This window comes from Tribolium castaneum, chromosome 1 (genome assembly GCF_031307605.1).
Source record: "Tribolium castaneum strain GA2 chromosome 1, icTriCast1.1, whole genome shotgun sequence".
In the NCBI taxonomy this organism is placed as follows: Eukaryota; Metazoa; Arthropoda; class Insecta; order Coleoptera; family Tenebrionidae; genus Tribolium; species Tribolium castaneum.
The window spans coordinates 32,379,232-32,399,320 of NC_087394.1; the positions used below are offsets into that span (position 1 = coordinate 32,379,232).

At 34.5% G+C, this 20,089-nt stretch overlaps 2 protein-coding genes across 3 annotated transcripts; both read right to left on the reverse strand.

Annotated features, from left to right (window-relative positions):
- Positions 1-2,416: 2,416 nt before the first annotated feature.
- Positions 2,417-12,297, reverse strand: LOC657068 (uncharacterized protein). Of its 2 annotated transcripts, XM_015977651.2 has the most exons (5): positions 12,160-12,297; positions 10,754-11,103; positions 6,744-8,039; positions 5,635-6,540; positions 2,417-3,520 (listed from the first exon to the last, which is right to left on the reverse strand). In XM_015977651.2, the coding sequence occupies exons 2-5, from the start codon at positions 11,099-11,101 to the stop codon at positions 2,627-2,629; spliced, it is 3,444 nt and encodes a 1,147-aa protein (XP_015833137.2). In that variant the 5' UTR covers positions 11,102-11,103; positions 12,160-12,297; the 3' UTR covers positions 2,417-2,626. The 2 variants fall into 2 exon arrangements, with proteins under 2 accessions (XP_015833137.2, XP_008193782.2); XM_008195560.3 differs by lacking the exon at positions 5,635-6,540.
- Positions 12,298-16,604: 4,307 nt separating this feature from the next.
- Positions 16,605-18,209, reverse strand: MFK3-17 (ice-structuring glycoprotein). Its single transcript, NM_001416477.1, is given in 1 exon segment — positions 16,605-18,209. A coding segment is annotated over 1 exon segment (1,509 nt). The 5' UTR covers positions 18,200-18,209; the 3' UTR covers positions 16,605-16,690.
- Between the last annotated feature and the right edge of the window lie 1,880 nt (positions 18,210-20,089).

The window sequence follows — 20,089 nt, forward strand, 5'->3', positions numbered from 1 at the left end:
TTCTCGAAGTTATTTTTGGTGCCCAAGTCGATTTGTTTCTGGATAACTTTCACAAGTAAAGAGATGCACTGTTTCCAGAATCATGTGTTCCAGCCAGCTAGAAGTTGTTTAATAAACGTTGTAGGTTGCCTTTTAAGTGTACAATAGGTCCATACCAGAGCTGGAGATATGTATTACATAGTATTTTTGGTGGCAAAAGAATCCCGACTTACCAAATTTTAGCCTTCGAAAGTTCAAAACTTAAATGTTTTTGAGATTACTTTAGGAGTAGATAACACCAACAAACGAATTCAAATAAGAATAAAAAGAGAAAACCACGAACACAACACGTAGCAGAATAATTCAAATTGGAAATTGAAACATTTAAAATTGAAAAAACTTTTTGACACCGTTGAATGTAGTGTGACATTGCGCGCCAAAGGTTGCTTAATATTTTGGATTTTTGGATAAATTCGTCGATTTAATTTGAAATCACACTACCAAAAGATGGCATAAGTAGTTTCTATTAACGACCGTGCCACGTACCCCAAATTTACAGAAATCTGCATAGATAACGCACGTGGCCCCGCATGTTGATAGTATGATTTAATAAACCGTTTCTCCTATGCCGCTTGACTAACCCTTGCAAATATTCGCGGTTAAAAAAATAAAAAGACTGTTCATATCAAGATTTATAATAAATTTTCGTTTTCTCATGACTAATCACTTTGCAATTATTTAAGTTTAAATGATCTGCAATAATTAAAAACTTTATAAAATTAACATTTAACTTTAGAGAACTTATAGAACGGTTAAGGCCCTATTTGTGTGATCCTGTATTTCATAACAAATGATAAGAAATTAAATAATAAATTGCTCCGTGCAAACATTAAATTATGGCTCATCCTCTTATGATAAAATAATTTTGAATAACAATAAAACATTCTTCTTGTTTCAAATACTAATTATTTATCAAGAACAGTTAACGAATTAATAAAAAAATCATCTAATCATCATCATCCAAAATAAATAAATAAATACTTGTACAAGTGCAGTTTCTACAAATTTGCTTTTTGTGCGATAGTTTACTTAACAAATATTTATTAAATTTTGTGTTTTGTTTTGTAGCACTTTTCTTTCGCGCATCGTTGTTGCATTCCCTTGACTGCAATGCTGGAATGGAGAAGGTTACAAAAAAATTGTTATATGGAAGAAACAATTTTTTTATTACTTAACGTGTTTGTATTTTGCAGTGTATGTGTTACAAATGTTTAAGACAATAAAATGTTTCTAAATTACTTCTTGTTTTATTGAATACTTACGATTACTTAACCAAATATTAAGAGAAAAAAAGATTTAAAAAAATGCCTCTGTGGGTTTCTGCTTTACCATTGTTTACTGAATTGTGTATTTCAATAATGTCAGCTTTAGACATTTTGTGATTATTCCAATTTGAATAAATTAATTTTAATCGTGGGACATTGGACGTGTTTCTAGGCAAATATTCGCGGTTAAAAAATAAAAAGACTGTTCATATCAGGATTTATAATAAATTTTCGTTTTCTCATGACTAATCAGTAATCATTCTGCAATTATTTAAGTTTAAATGATCTGCAATAATTAAAAACTTTATAAAATTAACATTTAACTTTAGAGAACTTATAGAACGATTAAGGCCCTATTTGTGTGATCCTGTATTTCATAACAAATGATAAGAAATTAAATAATAAATTGCTCCGTGCAAACATTAAATTATGGCTCATCCTCTTATGATAAAATAATTTTGAATAACAATAAAACATTCTTCTTGTTTCAAATACTAATTATTTATCAATAACAGTTAACGAATTAATAAAAAAAATCATCTAATCATCATCCAAAATAAATAAATAAATACTTGTACAATGCAGTTTCTACAAATTTGCTTTTTGTGCGATATTTTACTTAACAGATATTTATTAAATTTTGTGTTTTGTAGTACTTTTTGCAATGGAGAAGGTTACAAAAAAGTTTTTATATGGAAGAAACAATTTTTTTATTACTTAACATGTTTGTATTTTACAGTGTATGTGTTACAAATGTTTAACAGAGACAATAAAATGTTTCTAAATTACTTCTTGTTTTATTGAATACCTACCTACAATTACTTATAACTAAATATTAAGAGAAAGGAAAGATTTAAAAAAATGCCAAGAAAAAAATCTTTCGTGACATTTATTTGCTACAGTCTTCCAACCGTAAAAACAAACATTGACTAAAGTGATATATCATATCAAAAAATGCAGCTTAGGATAGAACTGAGAGAGGATAATCAGTAACCGTCACGTAAATTTTAGTGCGTCCAAGACAAATTTTGGAAATCATATTTTTGGAATTTTACACGATTGTTAATTATTTATTTAAGGAAGTATAGTTGGAGGGGAAAGAGAAAATCGGCTGATTTTAATTTTTTATTCAAACTATAATCATTTAAATCAGAATTACAAAACTTTTTCAAAGTTACCTCCCTATTATAAATAGTTATAAAATTACTCGAAACAAAAGTATCACATAGGCGATTACCATTGACCTAGGTAATTAAGTCTTGAAACTAACAATACAAAAAATAAGTTATCCTTAAAACTACAATTATAAATAACGTTCCATTCTAATACCGCTGCGTAGCCTGCCGAATCCAGTCCAGATAATGTGCCACTTTGACATAAACCCCCGGAATTCCAACTTGCCCACATCCAATGCCCCAGCTGACGACCCCCACGACTTGCCAAGTGCCCCCTCTTTCGCACACCATGGGCCCGCCACCGTCCCCTTTGCAGGCATCTTTGCCCTCCTCTCCACCGGCGCAGACAAACCCAGGGTGCAGCTTAAAGTCGTACCCCAGCCTCGTCTGCTTCAACTGCCTCTCACACAGCCCGTGATTGACAATCGGCACATCCACCTCCTTCAGAATATTCTGATACTTGCCAAAGTCCCCGAACGCGTCCTTGCCCCAGCCCGTGGTCCAGCACCTGCTCCCGGTGTAGTCGTCATGGGGGCTGGGCAGGCACGCGGGGCTGATGTGGGGCTGCTTGGCGAAGTCCACCGGCTTGTCCATGCGCAGAATGGCCAAGTCGTTGTACAGAGTCCCGGCGTAGAACTCGGGGTGCACGTTGACGGAGGTGATTTCGCGTTCGATGTAGGGGTAGAACTCCACGTCGTGGTTGACGTCCCATTCGCCCAAACGCACCCTCAGGTCGAACCCGGTGTAGGTCTTGACGCAGTGGGCGGCCGTGATTATGTGTAGATTGTCGATAAGGGTGCCCCCGCAGACGTAGACGCTCTCCTTGGGGTCTTTCTTGAGGATGGCCACTTGCCAGGGGTATTCGCCGAACTCGCTGTCGCCGTCCACGTAGACGGGGTTTTTGATGCGGCCGTTGATGCCCTGGGAGTGGCGGGTGCCGCATTGGCGGTGGCCGGGGGTTGGGACGTGGGGGCGCAAGGGGCGGCGGCAGCACACGTGCCGGGGGCCGCAGGTCGAGGAGCGGCCGAAGTGGGCCTGGCGCTGCAAAGTTTTACGAATTAGGTGATTGTGCAAAGGCAGGGCGGGGAAGTGCAGAAAGTCACCAAGTCGGTGATGAAGACGGTGTTAAAAACTTTCTTCAGATAATTATTGGAGACATAGGCACGTGTCTGCATTTATTTGTTGTTTTTGGCCGATTTTTAAATATAGTTTAAGACCTACGCCAAAAAAAAGAATTTGCGCTTAATATCAATATTTAATCAGCGCTGGAAAAAAATTAATTAATTAAAAATTAAGATCTATTGTTTGCAAGGCAAAACGGTTTACGTAATCATATTTCCTGGACGATTTTACGTAAGTTATTGTCAATTCTTAGCTGCTTTGGCTTTTAGAAAATGTTGAAAATAAAGTAGGAACTGCTCATAGACATTTTCACCACTTGGTGAAATCAGTGTGATTTTATTTTTAGAAAACCAGATTTTGAATGTTTTTACGAGTTTTAGTTATTTGTTTTTTCAAAACTGTGAACACACTTAGAAAAAAATCGGAGAAAGAGTTGTTAAAAGATTATTTATAAAATTCTAAAATATATGGCTAAAAAAATCAGATTTTGCATTTGGTTCTCTAAATCATAACACCCATCCTATAACACAGTCAAATTAGACAAAAAGCGATTGGATTTTTTTAACGCTTTCTTTAACTTTTACGTGCGAAATCCTACAGTTTAAAGCTTCTTGGAACCCCAAAGCAAAAACCTGCTTAATGTTAAGCTGTTTTGCTGAAAACAGTAAAGATTCGGTTAGATAGATCTATTCGGTTAGATAGACCTATAATTCATTACTTCCTCCTAAATTTAAGTTCATAAATTGATTTTTAATTCATGACAATTCAGTTCACGAAAATTGATCTATAAATGTTTTCTGCAAATGGGATAAATATTCTATATTTATATTAGCTGTTTCAAAACTATAAAAACGCATTTACTCTCAAAATTAGCTATTATAAATTATTCATGTACTTCAAAAAAAATAGCTAACGCAATTTATATTATATTAATCAGTGACAGAAATAACCAGTGATAACTATTTTACATTCTTATCAACCTTATTTAAAAAAATAATTTGATAAATTCTCTACTTGTATTAAATAAACAGCGAAAAGCCAGAGTCGATAGAAGGTATAATCTAGACCACACGTTTAATACTTAAAAAAATATGTATTTTTTGAAAACTATAAGTGTTGTGTCAAAATGATTATACGTACAATATTGTCAAGATCTTCTAGGATTAGAAACGATCAAAGTAACCATAAAGTTTTATAAATAATACACTGACAATTGTTTATAAAATAAAATCGGATAATACATAGTTTTAGCGTGATTGTATGAAAAAATCTCGGAAAAAACACAACTCGGTTTTTCAAAATTTTGAATACGCTTTTCTCTGAGTTTTTAAGACCTTATAAGTTATAACTTATAACTCATAAGACCAATACCAAAATTAAAATAAACTGTCAAAATCCATGTTCAATACTTTATCGAATATCTAAAATAATAATAATAATAATAATAATAATAATAATAATAATAATAATAATAATAATAATAATAAATAATAATAAATAGAATAATAATGATAATAATAATCATAATCATAATAATAATAGTAACAATAATAATAATAATTCCTTTGACTGTAGACACATTTAATTTTTTTGAAGTTTTGAAAAAAAAATAATTACTCAAAAACCCTAAGTAAAAACGCTTTATGCATTTTGATTCCGCGATGTTATAAATGGTTTGCGAGAGTACAAACACACAAAATTGTTAAATATAACAAAAACTACTCGTAGAAATTTAAAAACACTTTAATTTTTCCATTTTTCTGCGTTATTATAGCTGATACTTGTATTCAAAATGGATAAAAACTATTTAACTTCTAAACTTTCCTGAATTTTGCGGTTTTACGACGTTCCTAGATTAATTAGAATGTCTAACATACACATGTGGTTTATTTTGGCAGCAAATTTTGTCGTAATTGCCAAAAATTGAATGCCACAGATTGTTTGTTTAATAGTGTTGTTATTTTTGAATCGTCAACTTCACCACCTGTTATACTGGTGCTTTTCTGCGAAAAATAACGCTTTGCCTACTTTACCTTCGTCGTGTTAGATTTTTTTGTCGGTGTCATAGTCACGTCACGTCTTTTTCGGTCGGAGGGGAATTTGATAGGGTTGGAAGTGGCAAGGCTTTTGCCCCGTCTGGAGTGAGAATTTTGCGATTCGGAATTGTACAAATCGTCACTTTGGGAATTATCAGACAAAGAGTTGGCATAAATATTTTGACCACTGTCGTACTGTTGCTGGAGTTGGTACAAAAGACTATTACCATCGACTAAATTAGTCGTGTTATCGTGAGCTCTACCATGAAAACTACCGTCATAGTAACTGCCATGACTGCCCCCGTAATTATGGGGGTCGTCATAGTACGACAGAGCGGAGCCTTGGTCATAGTACGGATGACTAGGGGGGTAGTCAGCGCCCACGAAATGCTCGTAAGACGGTGGCTCGCTTAACTCGCTCGGCCCATGGTCGTAGGAATACTCCGGCCCGGGATAATCCGGGGGACCATGATGGTAAATTGGAGGACCATGGGCGTGATGGTGGGTCGGGTAATAGTGAACGTTATGGTGGTGCGGCTTGTGGTAGTGGAAGTGTTTGTGTTTGTTGAAAATCAAGTTTTTCTTGTAGTGGAACAGCCCTTCGAATTTATGAAGGAGGTAGTTATTGGGCGTCACGTGGAGATTGACAAACGGTTTTAAAACTTTTTCGCCGTAATCGTCTTTCGTGACTTGGAGGGAGATCAAGGGATTGACGGAAACCAATCCGAGATTGATTCCCTGACCCCCGATCGAGCCACCGTAGGGATTAACGTGGGGATTAGGGCCGTAGGGATTAATGGGGTATCCACCGCCTCCTTGGTTTGGTAAACCAAACGAAATTCCGAAAGTCGGTTTCACTTTCTTATTGTTGTTGTTGTTGGTATAAGTTCCGTACGATTGTCGCTGCAAAATTTTGCACTCTTAAAATTGGTCAGTCATTTGTCAGTGTTTTAGACTGAACTATTTACAGTTTCTTTTAGTGGTTTAGTTACAAGGCAGGCGGTGGATCAGTAGCGGTCGCTCCTAGCAAACCATTCGACCAAGTTAATTTCCATTGGGTTAACGATTATGTTGGTACACCAGAATTATTAAGAAAAAATACTTACAGGTTCAATTTTGGCTTTGTCGTCCTTGTTTTCCCCGTCTGTTGGAGCTTCACGTTTTGTCACCGTTTTGGTGTCATTATTTTTCAAATTTTCCTGTGTGTTGTTATCAAAGTTTGCCTCCTTGGGCACTCGCACGACTGTCATTGTGCCGTTTCCGTCCGTAATCACCCGTTCTTCCTCCCCCAAAGCTTCAATATCGGTTTTCAAATTTCTGGGATCAAGGGGAAGGTAGAGGTCGTCTTTACGCCCAATTATATCATGACTGGGGCACTGGTCATATGGTACACAAACACAGTCGTAATTCTCGGCCCTTGCTGACTCCAACCCTTGGTACTTATCAGCGTAGCTACTTTGAATGAAGTTAGAATTGATGGAATTGCTCCCAAGATTGAGCTCTTTCTTGTAAAGTCCTGACGATCCGTACGAACCAACAGTGGTACCATAACTGCTACCCCCGTAGTTTTCACTCACAGGTTTAATCTTGTCAAAGTACCCCAAATTGTGGGAGGACCCCCCGTAACTGGCAATGGTCTGGCCCCCATAAGACCCCCCAAAGTTCGAACCCCCAATTGTCAAACCCCCGCTTCCAAAACCACTCGATAATCCTGGTTGGTAACTGGAGGACAGTGGGTTAAAACTTGATGACAAAACCTCTGATGGTTTAAAATGGGTAGTTCCCCCGGTTTCAAGTAACGAAGACCCGAAATTCGACGACGAAATGGCCGCAGTCGTGGCAATGGGCACCGGATTGACCACAACCGTCGGTTTAGCAGCAATACCATCAGCATTGTGGTGGAAGTGGTGGTGGACGTGTTGTTGGACACCTCCAGCATTTGCACCACCTTGGGTACTTCCCCCATGAGCGGTCACGTGCACCTCCACTTTCTTATCTTTGTGGTGGCCAGTTTCGAACTGATAAGGCGTATCAGGTTCGATTGGTTGCACGAAAGAGTCGTGCGGTTTGGAAATAAACTCAGGACCATCGTAAAGTTCGTGTTCGCCAATGAATGGGGGTTTGTGCGGAGGGCCGTAGAAGGGTTTGGAGGGTGGGAGAGGGCCGTAGCCGCGACGGGGGGGTTTGTGGGGAGGGCCGTATTTTCCAGGAGGGCCGAACTTGCTTGGGGGAGGACCTGGGGGGAATGGGACGGGTTTGGGGGGGCCGTAGGTGCCGCGGTTTGGCACTTTGAGGGGGATTGTGGGGATCGGGCGACCCACGGGGTTGATTGCCACGGGTTGGGCGTAGATTAGCTCTTCGGGGGCGATGTAGGGGCGCTTGCCCTGGATGTCTTCCTCACACTGAAAAAAACATTTTTTTATGAGCAATGTGCGAAAAAAATATTAGTCGGAGAACAATGATTTGCTTCGAAAACGATAGATAATTAAAAGAGCTTTCCAAAAATAGTAAGGTTTATGTGGTTATGTCAGGCTTGAAGCAAAAATCTATAAAATAAAATGGTTTTAGCAACTTTTTTTTCTCAAAATTTTTAATTTTGCGGAGAAAGTATAAACAATTTTTTTTATTTTCTCAATTACGGCAAAACTATTCGAAAAAATAGAACTTCTTTGATTCTATATTATGTAAGACAATTTACAAAATCCATTGTCATCAAGAAAATCGCCAAATTCTCAATAGTTTTTAGTTATGATTTTTTTTATATTATTTGTTTTTGATTTTATGAGCAATGTGCAAAAAAAATATTAATCGGAGAACAATGATTTGCTTCAAAAAAGATAGATAATTAAAAAAGCTTTCCAAAAATTGTAAGGTTTATGTGGTTATCTCAGGCTTGAAGCAAAAATCTATAAAATAAAATAGGTTCTAGCAACTTTTTTTTCTCAAAATTTTTAATTTTGCGGAGAAAGTATAAACAATTTTTTTTATTTTTTTAATTACGGAAAAACTATTCGAAAAAATGGAACTTCTTTGGTTCTATATTATGTAAGACAATTTACAAAATCGATTGTCATAAAAAAAATCGCCAAATTTTTAATAGTTTTTAGTTATAATTTTTTTTATATTATTTGTTTTTGATTTTATGAGCAATGTGCAAAAAAAAAATATTAATCGGAGAACAATGATTTGCTTCGAAAAAGATAGATAATTAGAAGAGCTTTCAAAAAATAGTGAGGTTTATGTGGTTATCTCAGGCTTGAAGCAAAAATCTATAAAATAAAATGGTTTTAGCAACTTTATTTTCTCAAAATTTTTAATTTTGCGGAGAAAGTATTAACAATTTTTTTATTTTCTCAATTACGGCAAAACTATTCGAAAAAATAGAACTTCTTTGATTCTATATTATGTAAGACAATTTACAAAATCCATTGTCATCAAGAAAATCGCCAAATTCTCAATAGTTTTTAGTTATGATTTTTTTTATATTATTTGTTTTTGATTTTATGAGCAATGTGCAAAAAAAAATATTAATCGGAGAACAATGATTTGCTTCAAAAAAGATAGATAATTAAAAAAGCTTTCCAAAAAATTGTAAGGTTTATGTGGTTATCTCAGGCTTGAAGCAAAAATCTATAAAATAAAATGGGTTCTAGCAACTTTTTTTTCTCAAAATTTTGAATTTTGCGGAGAAAGTATTAACAATTTTTTTTATTTTCTTAATTACGGCAAAACTATTCGAAAAAATGGAACTTCTTTGGTTCTATATTATGTAAGACAATTTACAAAATCGATTGTCATCAAAAAAATCGCCAAATTCTCAATAGTTTTTAGTTATGATTTTTTTTATATTATTTGTTTTTGATATTATGAGCAATGTGCAAAAAAAAATATTAATCGGAGAACAATGATTTGCTTCGAAAAAGATAGATAATTAAAAGAGCTTTCTAAAAATAGTAAGATTTATATGGTTATCTCAGGCTTGAAGTAAAAATCTACAAAATAAAATGGTTTTAGCAACTTTTTTTTCTCAAAATTTTTAATTTTGCGGAGAAAGTATTAACAATTTTTTTTATTTTCTTAATTACGGCAAAACTATTCGAAAAAATGGAACTTCTTTGGTTCTATATTATGTAAGACAATTTACAAAATCGATTGTCATCAAGAAAATCGCCAAATTCTCAATAGTTTTTAGTTATGATTTATTTTTATTTTATTTGTTTTTGATTTTATGAGCAATATGCGATCATCAAAATATTAGTCGGAGAACAATGATTTGCTTCAAAAAAGATGGATAATTAAAAAAGCTTTCCAAAAATTGTAAGGTTTATGTGGTTATCTCAGGCTTGAAGCAAAAATCTACAAAATAAAATGGTTTTAGCAACTTTTTTTTTCAAAATTTTTAATTTTGCGGAGAAAGTATTAACAATTTTTTTTATTTTCTTAATACCGGCAAAACTATTCGAAAAAATGAAACTTCTTTGGTTCTATATTATGTAAGACAATTTAAAAAATCGATTATCATCAAAAAAATCGCCAAATTCTCAATAGTTTTTAGTTATAATTTTTTTTATATTATTTGTTTTTGATTTTATGAGCAATGTGCAAAAAAAATATTAGTCGGAAAACAATGATTTGCTTCGAAAAAGAGCTTTCCAAAAATTGTAAGGTTTATGTGGTTATCTCAGGCTTGAAGCAAAAATCTACAAAATAAAATGGGTTTTAGTAATTTTTTTTCTTAAAATTTTTAATTGTGCCAAGAAAGTATTAACATTTTTTTTTATTTTCTTAATTACGGCAAAACTATTCGAAAAAATGGAACTTCTTTGGTTCTATATTATGTAAGACAATTTAAAAAATCGATTGTCATCAAAAAAATTGCCAAATACTCAATAGTTTTTTAATTATGAATTTTTTTTATTTTAATTGTTTTTGATTTTGTGAGCAATTTGCGGGAAAACTATTACTCGAAGAACGATGTTTTTTTTTGAAAAAGACAAATAATTAATAAAGCTTTTCAAAGATAATAAGTTACATGGGGTTATTTTCAAAATCTACAAAAAATCTCCAAATCTGTATAACGGAAAAATATTTTTTATAAAGCACACGTTAAACGTACTTGCATGAGTCCTAAGGAACACAGCCTATCCTTTATGAGGTTTCTCGCCTCGGCGTCGTCGCCCTTCTGGAGGGCGTCCTGGACGCTGGGGTCGCTGTAGACTTCATCGAACCCATCAACGTTCCGCCCTTGCCTGTTTGAGACCAGGATATGGTCGATGATTTTCTCGGCTTGGGTGGAGTTGAATTGGGAGCTTTGCTCGGCCAGATCGCTGGCTGAGGGTTGTTGTTCAAGTGGGTTGTTGGATGGTGATTTGTCTTTGTTGCCCCAGGACCATGCGTTCTCTTCAGCAGCAGCATGGCACAGGAGGAACATTGCCGCGAAGGCAATGATTGGTGTCAAACGCATGTCTGGAAATTTTTTTGATATGTTTATTGGAAATAATTAAATTTCTTGAATGTGGGTAAATCCAGCGCAAGAAAGTTGTTGTGGCGTAAAAGTGAAATTCGCACATCGCCGCCTTCTGCTACACCGATTTGGCAAAAGTGCAGTGGGTGGCGCTTCGTTTGGAAGAAGTAGGTTAGCGCTTTTACTTTCCGTGCTTTCCAGCATGGGTTCAAGAACATTTTCGGAGGCAGAGGATGATGTCATATTAACTCGTCAACAAAGAATCGATGAGAAAAACATTTTTTTTTAAACTACATATTAAAGAAAGAGGTTTTTTTTCAAGTGAACTTGTTGCTACTGACATAGATTCGATGGGAAATGATAATGTGAATTTTGTGTTCTAAACTGAAAACAATAGCAATTGTATTAATGTCAGTAGATGCTAATTTCTCTGGAAATCCAAGTGAAAGTAAGTGAAGCAAGTTATACTTAGTAAAATTATCACGTCAGTCAAAGATGCAATGATTCCTTTACTTTCCAACGATCTTGTTGCGGTCACGGCCACTAGTTCATTACCGTAACTGAAAAATGTACCGTAACAAACTGAACCGGCGCTAATTAAGTATCTTCTGTATCTTTCAATCATTGTTTTGATTTATTATTAAAATTAAAAGTGACAACACTGGTAATACACATGTCAGATCAGAGAAAGCGTTTAAGTAAAAATAAAAATCTGTAATTAGTTGTAATTAATTTACATTTTTGTTTGTTTGAGTTTTTACCACTAAACTTTCAAGTAGGTATAAATATACAAAAATAGCTGATTAAAATGGTATTATGTGGAACACTTTAAATGGGTTACACACATCATTAATTTTGAAATTGTCATATTGTAAAAGAGAAAATTATGGTTTACCGTTAAAATATCAAAATTCAACACTATTAAATTTTTAGTTACATATTACAGTAAAAAATATTTACATTTGCAATTATTGTCACAATGTTTAATTTATTTGGTTCTTTTATAATTAATAAACTAATTGAGACACTATAATAATTAGAACAAAAAAATAGCTTACCTGTTGGAAAGCTGCACTTCTCCGTTTGATAAGCACTACACACTCTAAATGAAGAACTTCTTTTCTCTGATAGACTCTTTTATATCGTCCCTTCTTAACGTAGGCAGACACTTTCTATCTCAAACTAAAAATATTCTTGCTGCTATACTGACGCTGCATACTGCAGTATTCACCTTATATATTCTTCAGTAAAGCTAAAGAAGTTTTTAGTAGGGGATGGTTGCAAAAGAATTTAAGAGAATTGGGATGGAAAGACGGATCTTGGTGCGTTGTGGGAAATTTTGCTAATATAATTAACTATCAATTGCATTTTATTAATACAAGTATCACCTGTTGTATTTTTTTATGTGTATTTGCAACTTTACGTGCACCAAAGATCATTACAATTTAAATTGTTAATTTTATTAGTAATACAAGTGACTAATAGATAAAAGTCTATACTTGTCCATTTTTTAATATTTTTTGACAATGCTTTTGCAAAACAACAGTAATTTCTACAAGAAACTCTTCGCTATATGTAACTAGAAAGAGTCCCAATACAGATATTTTGAAAATAATACAGAAACAAGACTTTAAAAAATGCAAATTTATTAACAAAACAATACGTGTTACAATGTCTCGGTTTAATTTTTTTATTATTAGTACTATTTGTTAATAATAATTGAGAAAGAGAAAATTTGGACGTGGAACGAGACAAAAAATGCTCAAAAGAAAAATTCACACCAACCGTACAATACGAGTTGGTATATCCATATATCACACTAATTAAATCACCGAAAGGAAAGCTTTGTGAAGATGGGTGTTCTATTAATGAGATTATTAAAAAGCGAAAGGTTTTTTTAGGCTTTAAAAAATAATAAGTTCATTGTTTGCTTACACGATTTTTTAAATAAATGTGTCTCACAATTTTTTGTATTGTTTTAATTTAATAAAAAATTATACACAAAATTTGTGTTTTATTAAAATTTCTCCTATCACAAGTTCTAGAAAGTGTTGCTTTTAGCTTTTCAATCGAGTTTTCAATATTTTAAATTATTATATCCTTTTAAGAGAATTAAAAAAATAACAGAAATGAGGAAAAGAGAACAAAATCTTTTAGTTGACAAATTCTAGAGTCGTGATGTGGGTCAAAGACAATACAAGCAGTTCGATATGATTGGCGGTTTTTTATTGTGTAATAAAGATGTTTATTGCGGACAAGTTCATCAGATACCAATTTAAAATTTAAGATTAAGGACGGGGAATCCCCAATATTAAAACACTTAAGCAATATGAATTGGGTGCATCATGAACTCGTAAAAATAATAATAGATTAATGTTTTTTAAGCACGTATTAGAAGAGAATAAATTTATAGAGTACGTGGTCTTCCGATTATTATGACATAATGTGTTACAAAACTGGGATTTTCTTGGAACTGAATTGATAGAGGGTCAAGTCATACATATTCTGACTGGAAATTCCGACCTGAAAATATTTCAAAACCATTTCAGGAGAATTAAGGTGTAACTTATACAGTGTGACTTCACTATTTATGATCTCCATGCAGATTAAAAAATTGTATTATAATATTTAGGCCAACTAACACGTGGTTTGCAATTTTGGAGTCGCGAAAAAAGCTTTTTTTTGGGAAAGATTGTCAGTCGTTATTCTGAACCTACGTTGTAAGTAATCAAAACTAAGTGAAAAATTTGATTACTTGGTAATTGTGTTTCTTAAATAATAATCTACAAGCTTCTCTCGGTGTTTGCGGTGACTCCGATGAGTAACTCAGCTCTTTCAACACCTCAAATTACCGAACTGAAAATGAAAGTGGCAGTCAAGGAAGTCGGGAATCCCTGATTACTATTACTAAATCCTGCTGCACGCTGAACGCCGTCTCTGCATTACACTTAATTCTTTTAACTCGGTAGGGTTCAATGATCTCGAGAAAATCAAACAAATAAACCTACCAATAATTGTGTTAGAGATACATTTATTTATTAAAGTAATATGTTTAAACGTGGTATTTTTTCATTTAAACATTTTTTACTACTTTAATTGACGAGTATTTTTGCGTCGGTTCCATCGCAAGTCAAAGATTACATCAAAAAGTGCACCGAAGTTCAAAGTAGATCCGGCTCCGGGAGAAAGTGGCCGTGTAGTTACGATAATAAAAGCAAGAATCGGAAGGAACACCGAGCGTTTGACCGCTTTAAAATTCAAACATCAAATTTACTCATTAATATTATGATATCATGACAGGAAGTTACTTTTTTTATATTACAGCACGCGCAAATTGGAAAGCTCTGTATTGATTGGTTGCGTAATCTTTGTTTTTGTATTTTCGCACATGACGCACTTAGCACATTGAGCTTTTGCCTGACCTTTGGGGCCACGTACTTTCACTATGAACATTATTAGTTATAAAACAATAACCAACACTTAATTGTAAATGGAAACTTTTGGTAATCATCACTGCGTAGAAAAATTGAAAAAATAAAAAAAAATATTTAGTTCAAAAGAGGTAACTTGAAAAAAAAATTACCAAGGCGCTAGATTAAATTATCGCGAATTTTGGTGGATTTGAACGACAATTTTTTGTGAATTTAACTTTCTTGGGGATCTTTCCTGTGCTGAATGATTTAAATAAATTGTAAAGACTTAATCGGCGCTTCTGCAGCAACGTTCTTAGCTTTACTAAATTATCTTTCAACTCGTTTAGCCAGCAAGTTTTTGCGTTTTAAGTTCTTTTAACGAGTTACTCTCTTCTTTAAAAAGCTTTCCAATGATCAACGGTTTTCATGTTCTGCTTCTGCAAACTCTAATTTTGCTTTTGCTTCCAGTAACTGATTATTTACTTGTTCTTTCTCTTTCCTGATGTCACTTTTTAAAGATTTTTAAAAAGCAACAGATGTCTCGTATTGTTTTTGTGATTCCTCACATGTGACACGTTTATGCTCGTTTTCTATTTGCATATTGTTTATTTCAAAAAAATTAAACAAAAAACTATATATTCATGTACAGATAATTACGGCATTAGGTATTTCCTTTGAATAAAGCTGGAGGATACAGGTATACGACGGAAGTGTTTTGGTTGAGTTTAATTAATTAATTTATTATTTGAATAATAATTATTTTATTATCTAAATATTATTCGCTTATTTATAAAATGCTAATTTTCAACTTCAAGAACTGGCATTTGAAATTATTCGACAGTTTTATTAAGTACTATTAATCAGTAGTGCTAATTTAATTAGAACTAATTAAAAAAAATAAAATCATAAGAAAAAACTAAAAAAATCATGAAAATATGTTACAGGCAGTTATATGGCGACGCGAGTGTTCAGCAAAATAAAGTCTTCACTGTATAATTGACTCCACATTATATTTAAACCAGTTCTTACACCCAATAATTTATACCTTCTAAATGAAGGGAATTTTTTCGTCTCGTAACAAAACAACTACGCGAATGAGAAGATTTATACAGTGAAAATTTTATTTCGCTGAACACTAGCGTTTTCATGGCACTGCTTGTAATGCATTCACATGTTTTTTTAACTAAACATAAAACTAATTCTTTTATTTCCTCCATAGAATATAGAAGATTTCAAAATTTTACTAATGCACTGATTTGATTTTTTTGAAATTGAGCGTAGGGTTAATAGTGTTGTGTGTAATATTCGTTGTTCAGCGAATTAAAATTCTCACTTTACGAGTATGTCTTACTCCAAAATTCAAGACAATAAGAAATGCAAGAATAATTAATGCAACATTTAAAATCTTTGGGCCGGTTATGTCGACCAGCCAGAGTCAATGTCAACAGGAAACTTTTGCAATAATCAACTCCTTTTTCTAAAGTTTCCGATAAATATGGAGTGCATTGTATTTAATTTATTTTTTCTTAGTTATGTTGCGAGAGGTTGCGAATTACAAAAAATAAAAAAAAGGCTTTATTGTTATTTTCTATTGATCCTTACTGCTTAAATCCTGCAAATTTTTTATTTCAAATCTAAACAACAATTCACAATTTTTATTACTTTTGTGCTACTGATTGAGGATACTTTATTAAATTAGAAAATTGTATTATTCATTGTGACATTACCTAAACTATTGGTTCATTACCGGGTTCGCACCGGTATAAATGTCAACTTATTATTGGCCTTGCCAAATTTGTGGGTCCACTCCACCCATATCATGTTGAAGTGTCTCACTTGGAGCTAATGATTACGCTTTCAAATAATTGGAATATTTTGTCTTAAAAAACCAAACACTGCTCTCTGATTTTTTTTTTTAATTAAACAATATGCATTGGGAATCTTCTGGGAAAATGTCAAAGATCAAAGTCGTGGGTTTAGGAACAAGGCAAATTATTATTCGAAAATAAAAAAGACACAACGTAGATGTGCTTTATTTTTAATTTGAATCTGGTTGCGTTTACAGCTTGTTCCAAAAAAGACAGTCGGTAGATGTTTGACTATTATATTTTGTATTTACAATAATACAATATTAAATTAATTCACAACACAATTGCTGCAAAATCAGTCATTACATTTACCATTGATTGACGCTAGAGTGACGTACTTCAGTCGCAATGCTCGAAGGCACGCTGATAGTTCTAGTAGCAACTACAGGACTAGTTACTCTAGCTCCATAAATCGGTGCATGAACGGCATAAGTAGAAATAGCTGGAGTAGCAATAGCAGCTGAATATTCAGCAACAGCAGGAGCTACAGCAGCAACTCTAGTGGCAACAGCAGGAGCCGAATAAGCGTAGCTGGAAACAGCAGGAGCAGCAGCTACAACTTTAGCAGCAGGAGCGGCAATTCTGGCTTCAGTAGAATAAGCGTAGCTAGTAGCGGGGGCGGCTGCCACAACTCTGGCGGCGGGAGCCGAGTAAGCGTAGCCGGAGACGGCAGGGGCGGCGACTTTAGTCTCAGTAGAGTAAGCGTAGCTGGTAGCGGGGGCGGAAGCCACAACTCTGGCGGCGGGAGCCGAGTAAGCGTAGCCGGAGACGGCTGGGGCGGCAATTTTAGCTTGAGTAGAGTAAGCGTAGCTAGTTGCGGGGGCGGCAGCTACAACTTTAGCGGCGGGAACAGAGTAAGAGTAGCTGGAAACTGCGGGGGCGGCAGGCACGGCAACTCGGGTTTCTACAGCTGGAACTGAATAAGATACAGCGGGGGCGGCAGCTACGACTTTAGCAGGAGCAGCAATGTTAGTCTGGGAAGAGTATGAGTAGCTGGTGGCGGCGGGGGCGGTAACTCTTGTTTCGACGGCAGGAACCGAGTAGGAAACAGCAGGGGCGGCAGCTACGACTTTAGCAGGAGCGGCAATGTTAGTCTGGGAAGAGTATGAGTAGCTGGTGGCGGCGGGGGCGGCAACTCTGGTTTCGACGGCTGGAACCGCGTGAGAAACAGCAGGGGCGGCAATTTTAGCTTGGGTAGAGTAAGCGTAGCTGGTAGCTGCGGGGGTGGCAACTCTGGTCTCAACGACAGGAACAGCTGCAACTTTGGTTTCAACCGCGGGAGCGGCTACGGAGTAAGAGTAGCTGGAGACGGCGGGGGCGGCATGGACGGCGTGGATTTCGTTTACAACAGGTGTTTCAAATTCGACTTTTTTGACGGCGACTTCAGGTTGGACGTGGGCGATGGTGGGGGCGGCGATTTCGTGGTGAGCGATGGCTTCGACGGGGGTGGCTAAAGCCGCCAAATTGGGCTTGTAAATGTGGGAGGTGTATCCAGTGACTACGTCTTTTTCGGCGAAATGGAGGTTTTTGGTGTAGGCTGTTCCAGTGACTGGCACGGAGGCATAGTGGGTGACGGCTGGCCCTGCGTGGAGGGTGGTTTTGACCACGGGGGCGGTTTCGACGATTTCGGCGGTTTTGACAACGGGGGCGGCGTAAGAAGCTACCACGGGGCTGCTGACGTAGTCGGTTCTGCTCTGGTGGCTTACGGCCCCGGTTACAGTCGGGATGGAGGCCGTGTAGGAAACCGCCCCATGGCCAATGCTAGGTTTGGCGCAGGCGAGGGCCAAAGTAGCGAACAACACCACCAGCTTGAACATGTTAAAGAAGGTCTGTGCTGTGTAAAGTAAAGACTGAATATGCACCAATAAATTTCGGGGTTTTTATAGAAGATTGGGTGTGGTATGAAGGACGACGAAGCTGTTCTGATGAGAAAAGTCGAGTAATATAAAGCACGTTGACATTAAAAGATTTAATTGGCGTACACACCGGACGCCAAAAGAACTAGTTTTCGGTTATTCTTGACTACGTTGATGTTATAAATAGGCGTTTTTTTGGTATAAGCATTAGTTTGAAATTTATTTTTTGTAGTCAGACTATTCCGAATTTAAATTAGCGAGGAGTCGCCAGTCGCACCCAATTTATTGGTCGCATTTTTTTAGATTTTTATTCAAATCTAAATGTATAATTTAAAATGAACCAAAAAATACTACCTTTTAAACAATGTCATTTAAGCTAAATTTATTATTATGCAAGAAAAAATTTAAATATCCGTATAATTAAATTTAGTCAAATTAATAATAACACATTTTGTAAAGTTTTGATTAATTATTATGCACAATATCAATGTATTAATAAATTATGAGTACGTTGTGAGTATTCCGCGTGTTATTGATTTTTTTTTGAAATAGAGATATTTATTTAGGTATAACTGGGCAAAATAATATTTAAATGTATTATAATTCCATATTTTCAACAGTTTTTTTAGTTATAATCGTAGATGCTTTTGTAAATTGTACAGTATAAATTATGCCATAAATCAAATAAAACTTGAGGCTGACTGTTGACCTTGTTTTTTTAAAAAATTCTTAAATTTTTAAATTGAAATATACCAGTTCAAAACAATAAAAAATAACATTTACCTGACATCTATTCATCAACTATACAACTGGTTTCCACCATATTACAGTTACCGTGCTGAGAAACAATAACTTTAGCTTTCCAATTGGAATATGAAGTTGATTTTTATATACAGATGGCGCATTAAATTTTCAAGTTATTTGCAATAACGTTCTATATGTTGCTGTTATAATTCACCAAAAAAAGTAATTCAAAATTTGTTTCAACGTCTAAACAATTATTAATTGACTAAAACACAATTTTGTCTTATTTTGTATGTTTTATTGGACAATAATTTATTTCAATAATTTCAATTTAAATTTAAAGAAAAAAGATTTTTTACTGAAAATTTAATAATCTTTAAATAAAAATTATTAATGAAATTAAGCAAAATTCCGGTCTTAAATGTAATGCACAATTAGCCCCGGAACCTGAGCATTTGATTAGTTCATCTGATTACGTGGGAATTAATCAATAATTAAATCATTCATACTAGTCAGTTTACAGAAGACAAATTAAAATTTAATTCAGAATTAGACTAATTTGAATTACGTTTTGATTTACTTTGCATTATTTTCAAACATCAGATTAATCACAATTTGAATTTTGATTGCAATTAAATGTTCTGGAAAACATTTCATAAAGTTATTTCAATAAAGTAATTAATTAAAACTTTAAAACTGAAATAAATGGAGCAATTGAGACAAGAATGCATAAAAGACGGGTAAAAATAGTCAAAAATCGTCTAGGTGTATATTAAAGTTATTGATAAATCACGAATTTTTAATAAACGATATGTAGCAATATTGTCTAATAATTTTTGGAACTGAGCCCTTTCTTAAAAAATAATACGCAATGTTGTCACGTCTCCAAATTTTGATTTTTTAAATTAAATAAACTACTACAAAGTTATAAACAATTATTTATCATTATACTATAGATAATGTGGACTGAAGTAGTTACAAAATAAGTTTGCAGCTACCGATTTTCTGAAATATGATAAAGAATTTTTACTACCTTTTTAATAATACTTGATATTATTTTTATACCAACATTTTTTATTTTCTGTTATTATACTTTCAACTTTTTTT

Bases quoted from the DNA above. Each gene is read 5' to 3' on its own strand.
- LOC657068 (XM_015977651.2), bottom strand. From the start codon at position 11,101: ATGCGTTTGACACCAATCATTGCCTTCGCGGCAATGTTCCTCCTGTGC. The intron at 8,040-10,753 runs GTACGTTTAACG...TGTTTTTTTCAG, and splicing joins GTTCCTTAGGACTCATGCAA to TGTGAGGAAGACATCCAGGG. The intron at 3,521-5,634 runs GTAAAGTAGGCA...AAAACTTTGCAG, and splicing joins AAAAATCTAACACGACGAAG to CGCCAGGCCCACTTCGGCCG.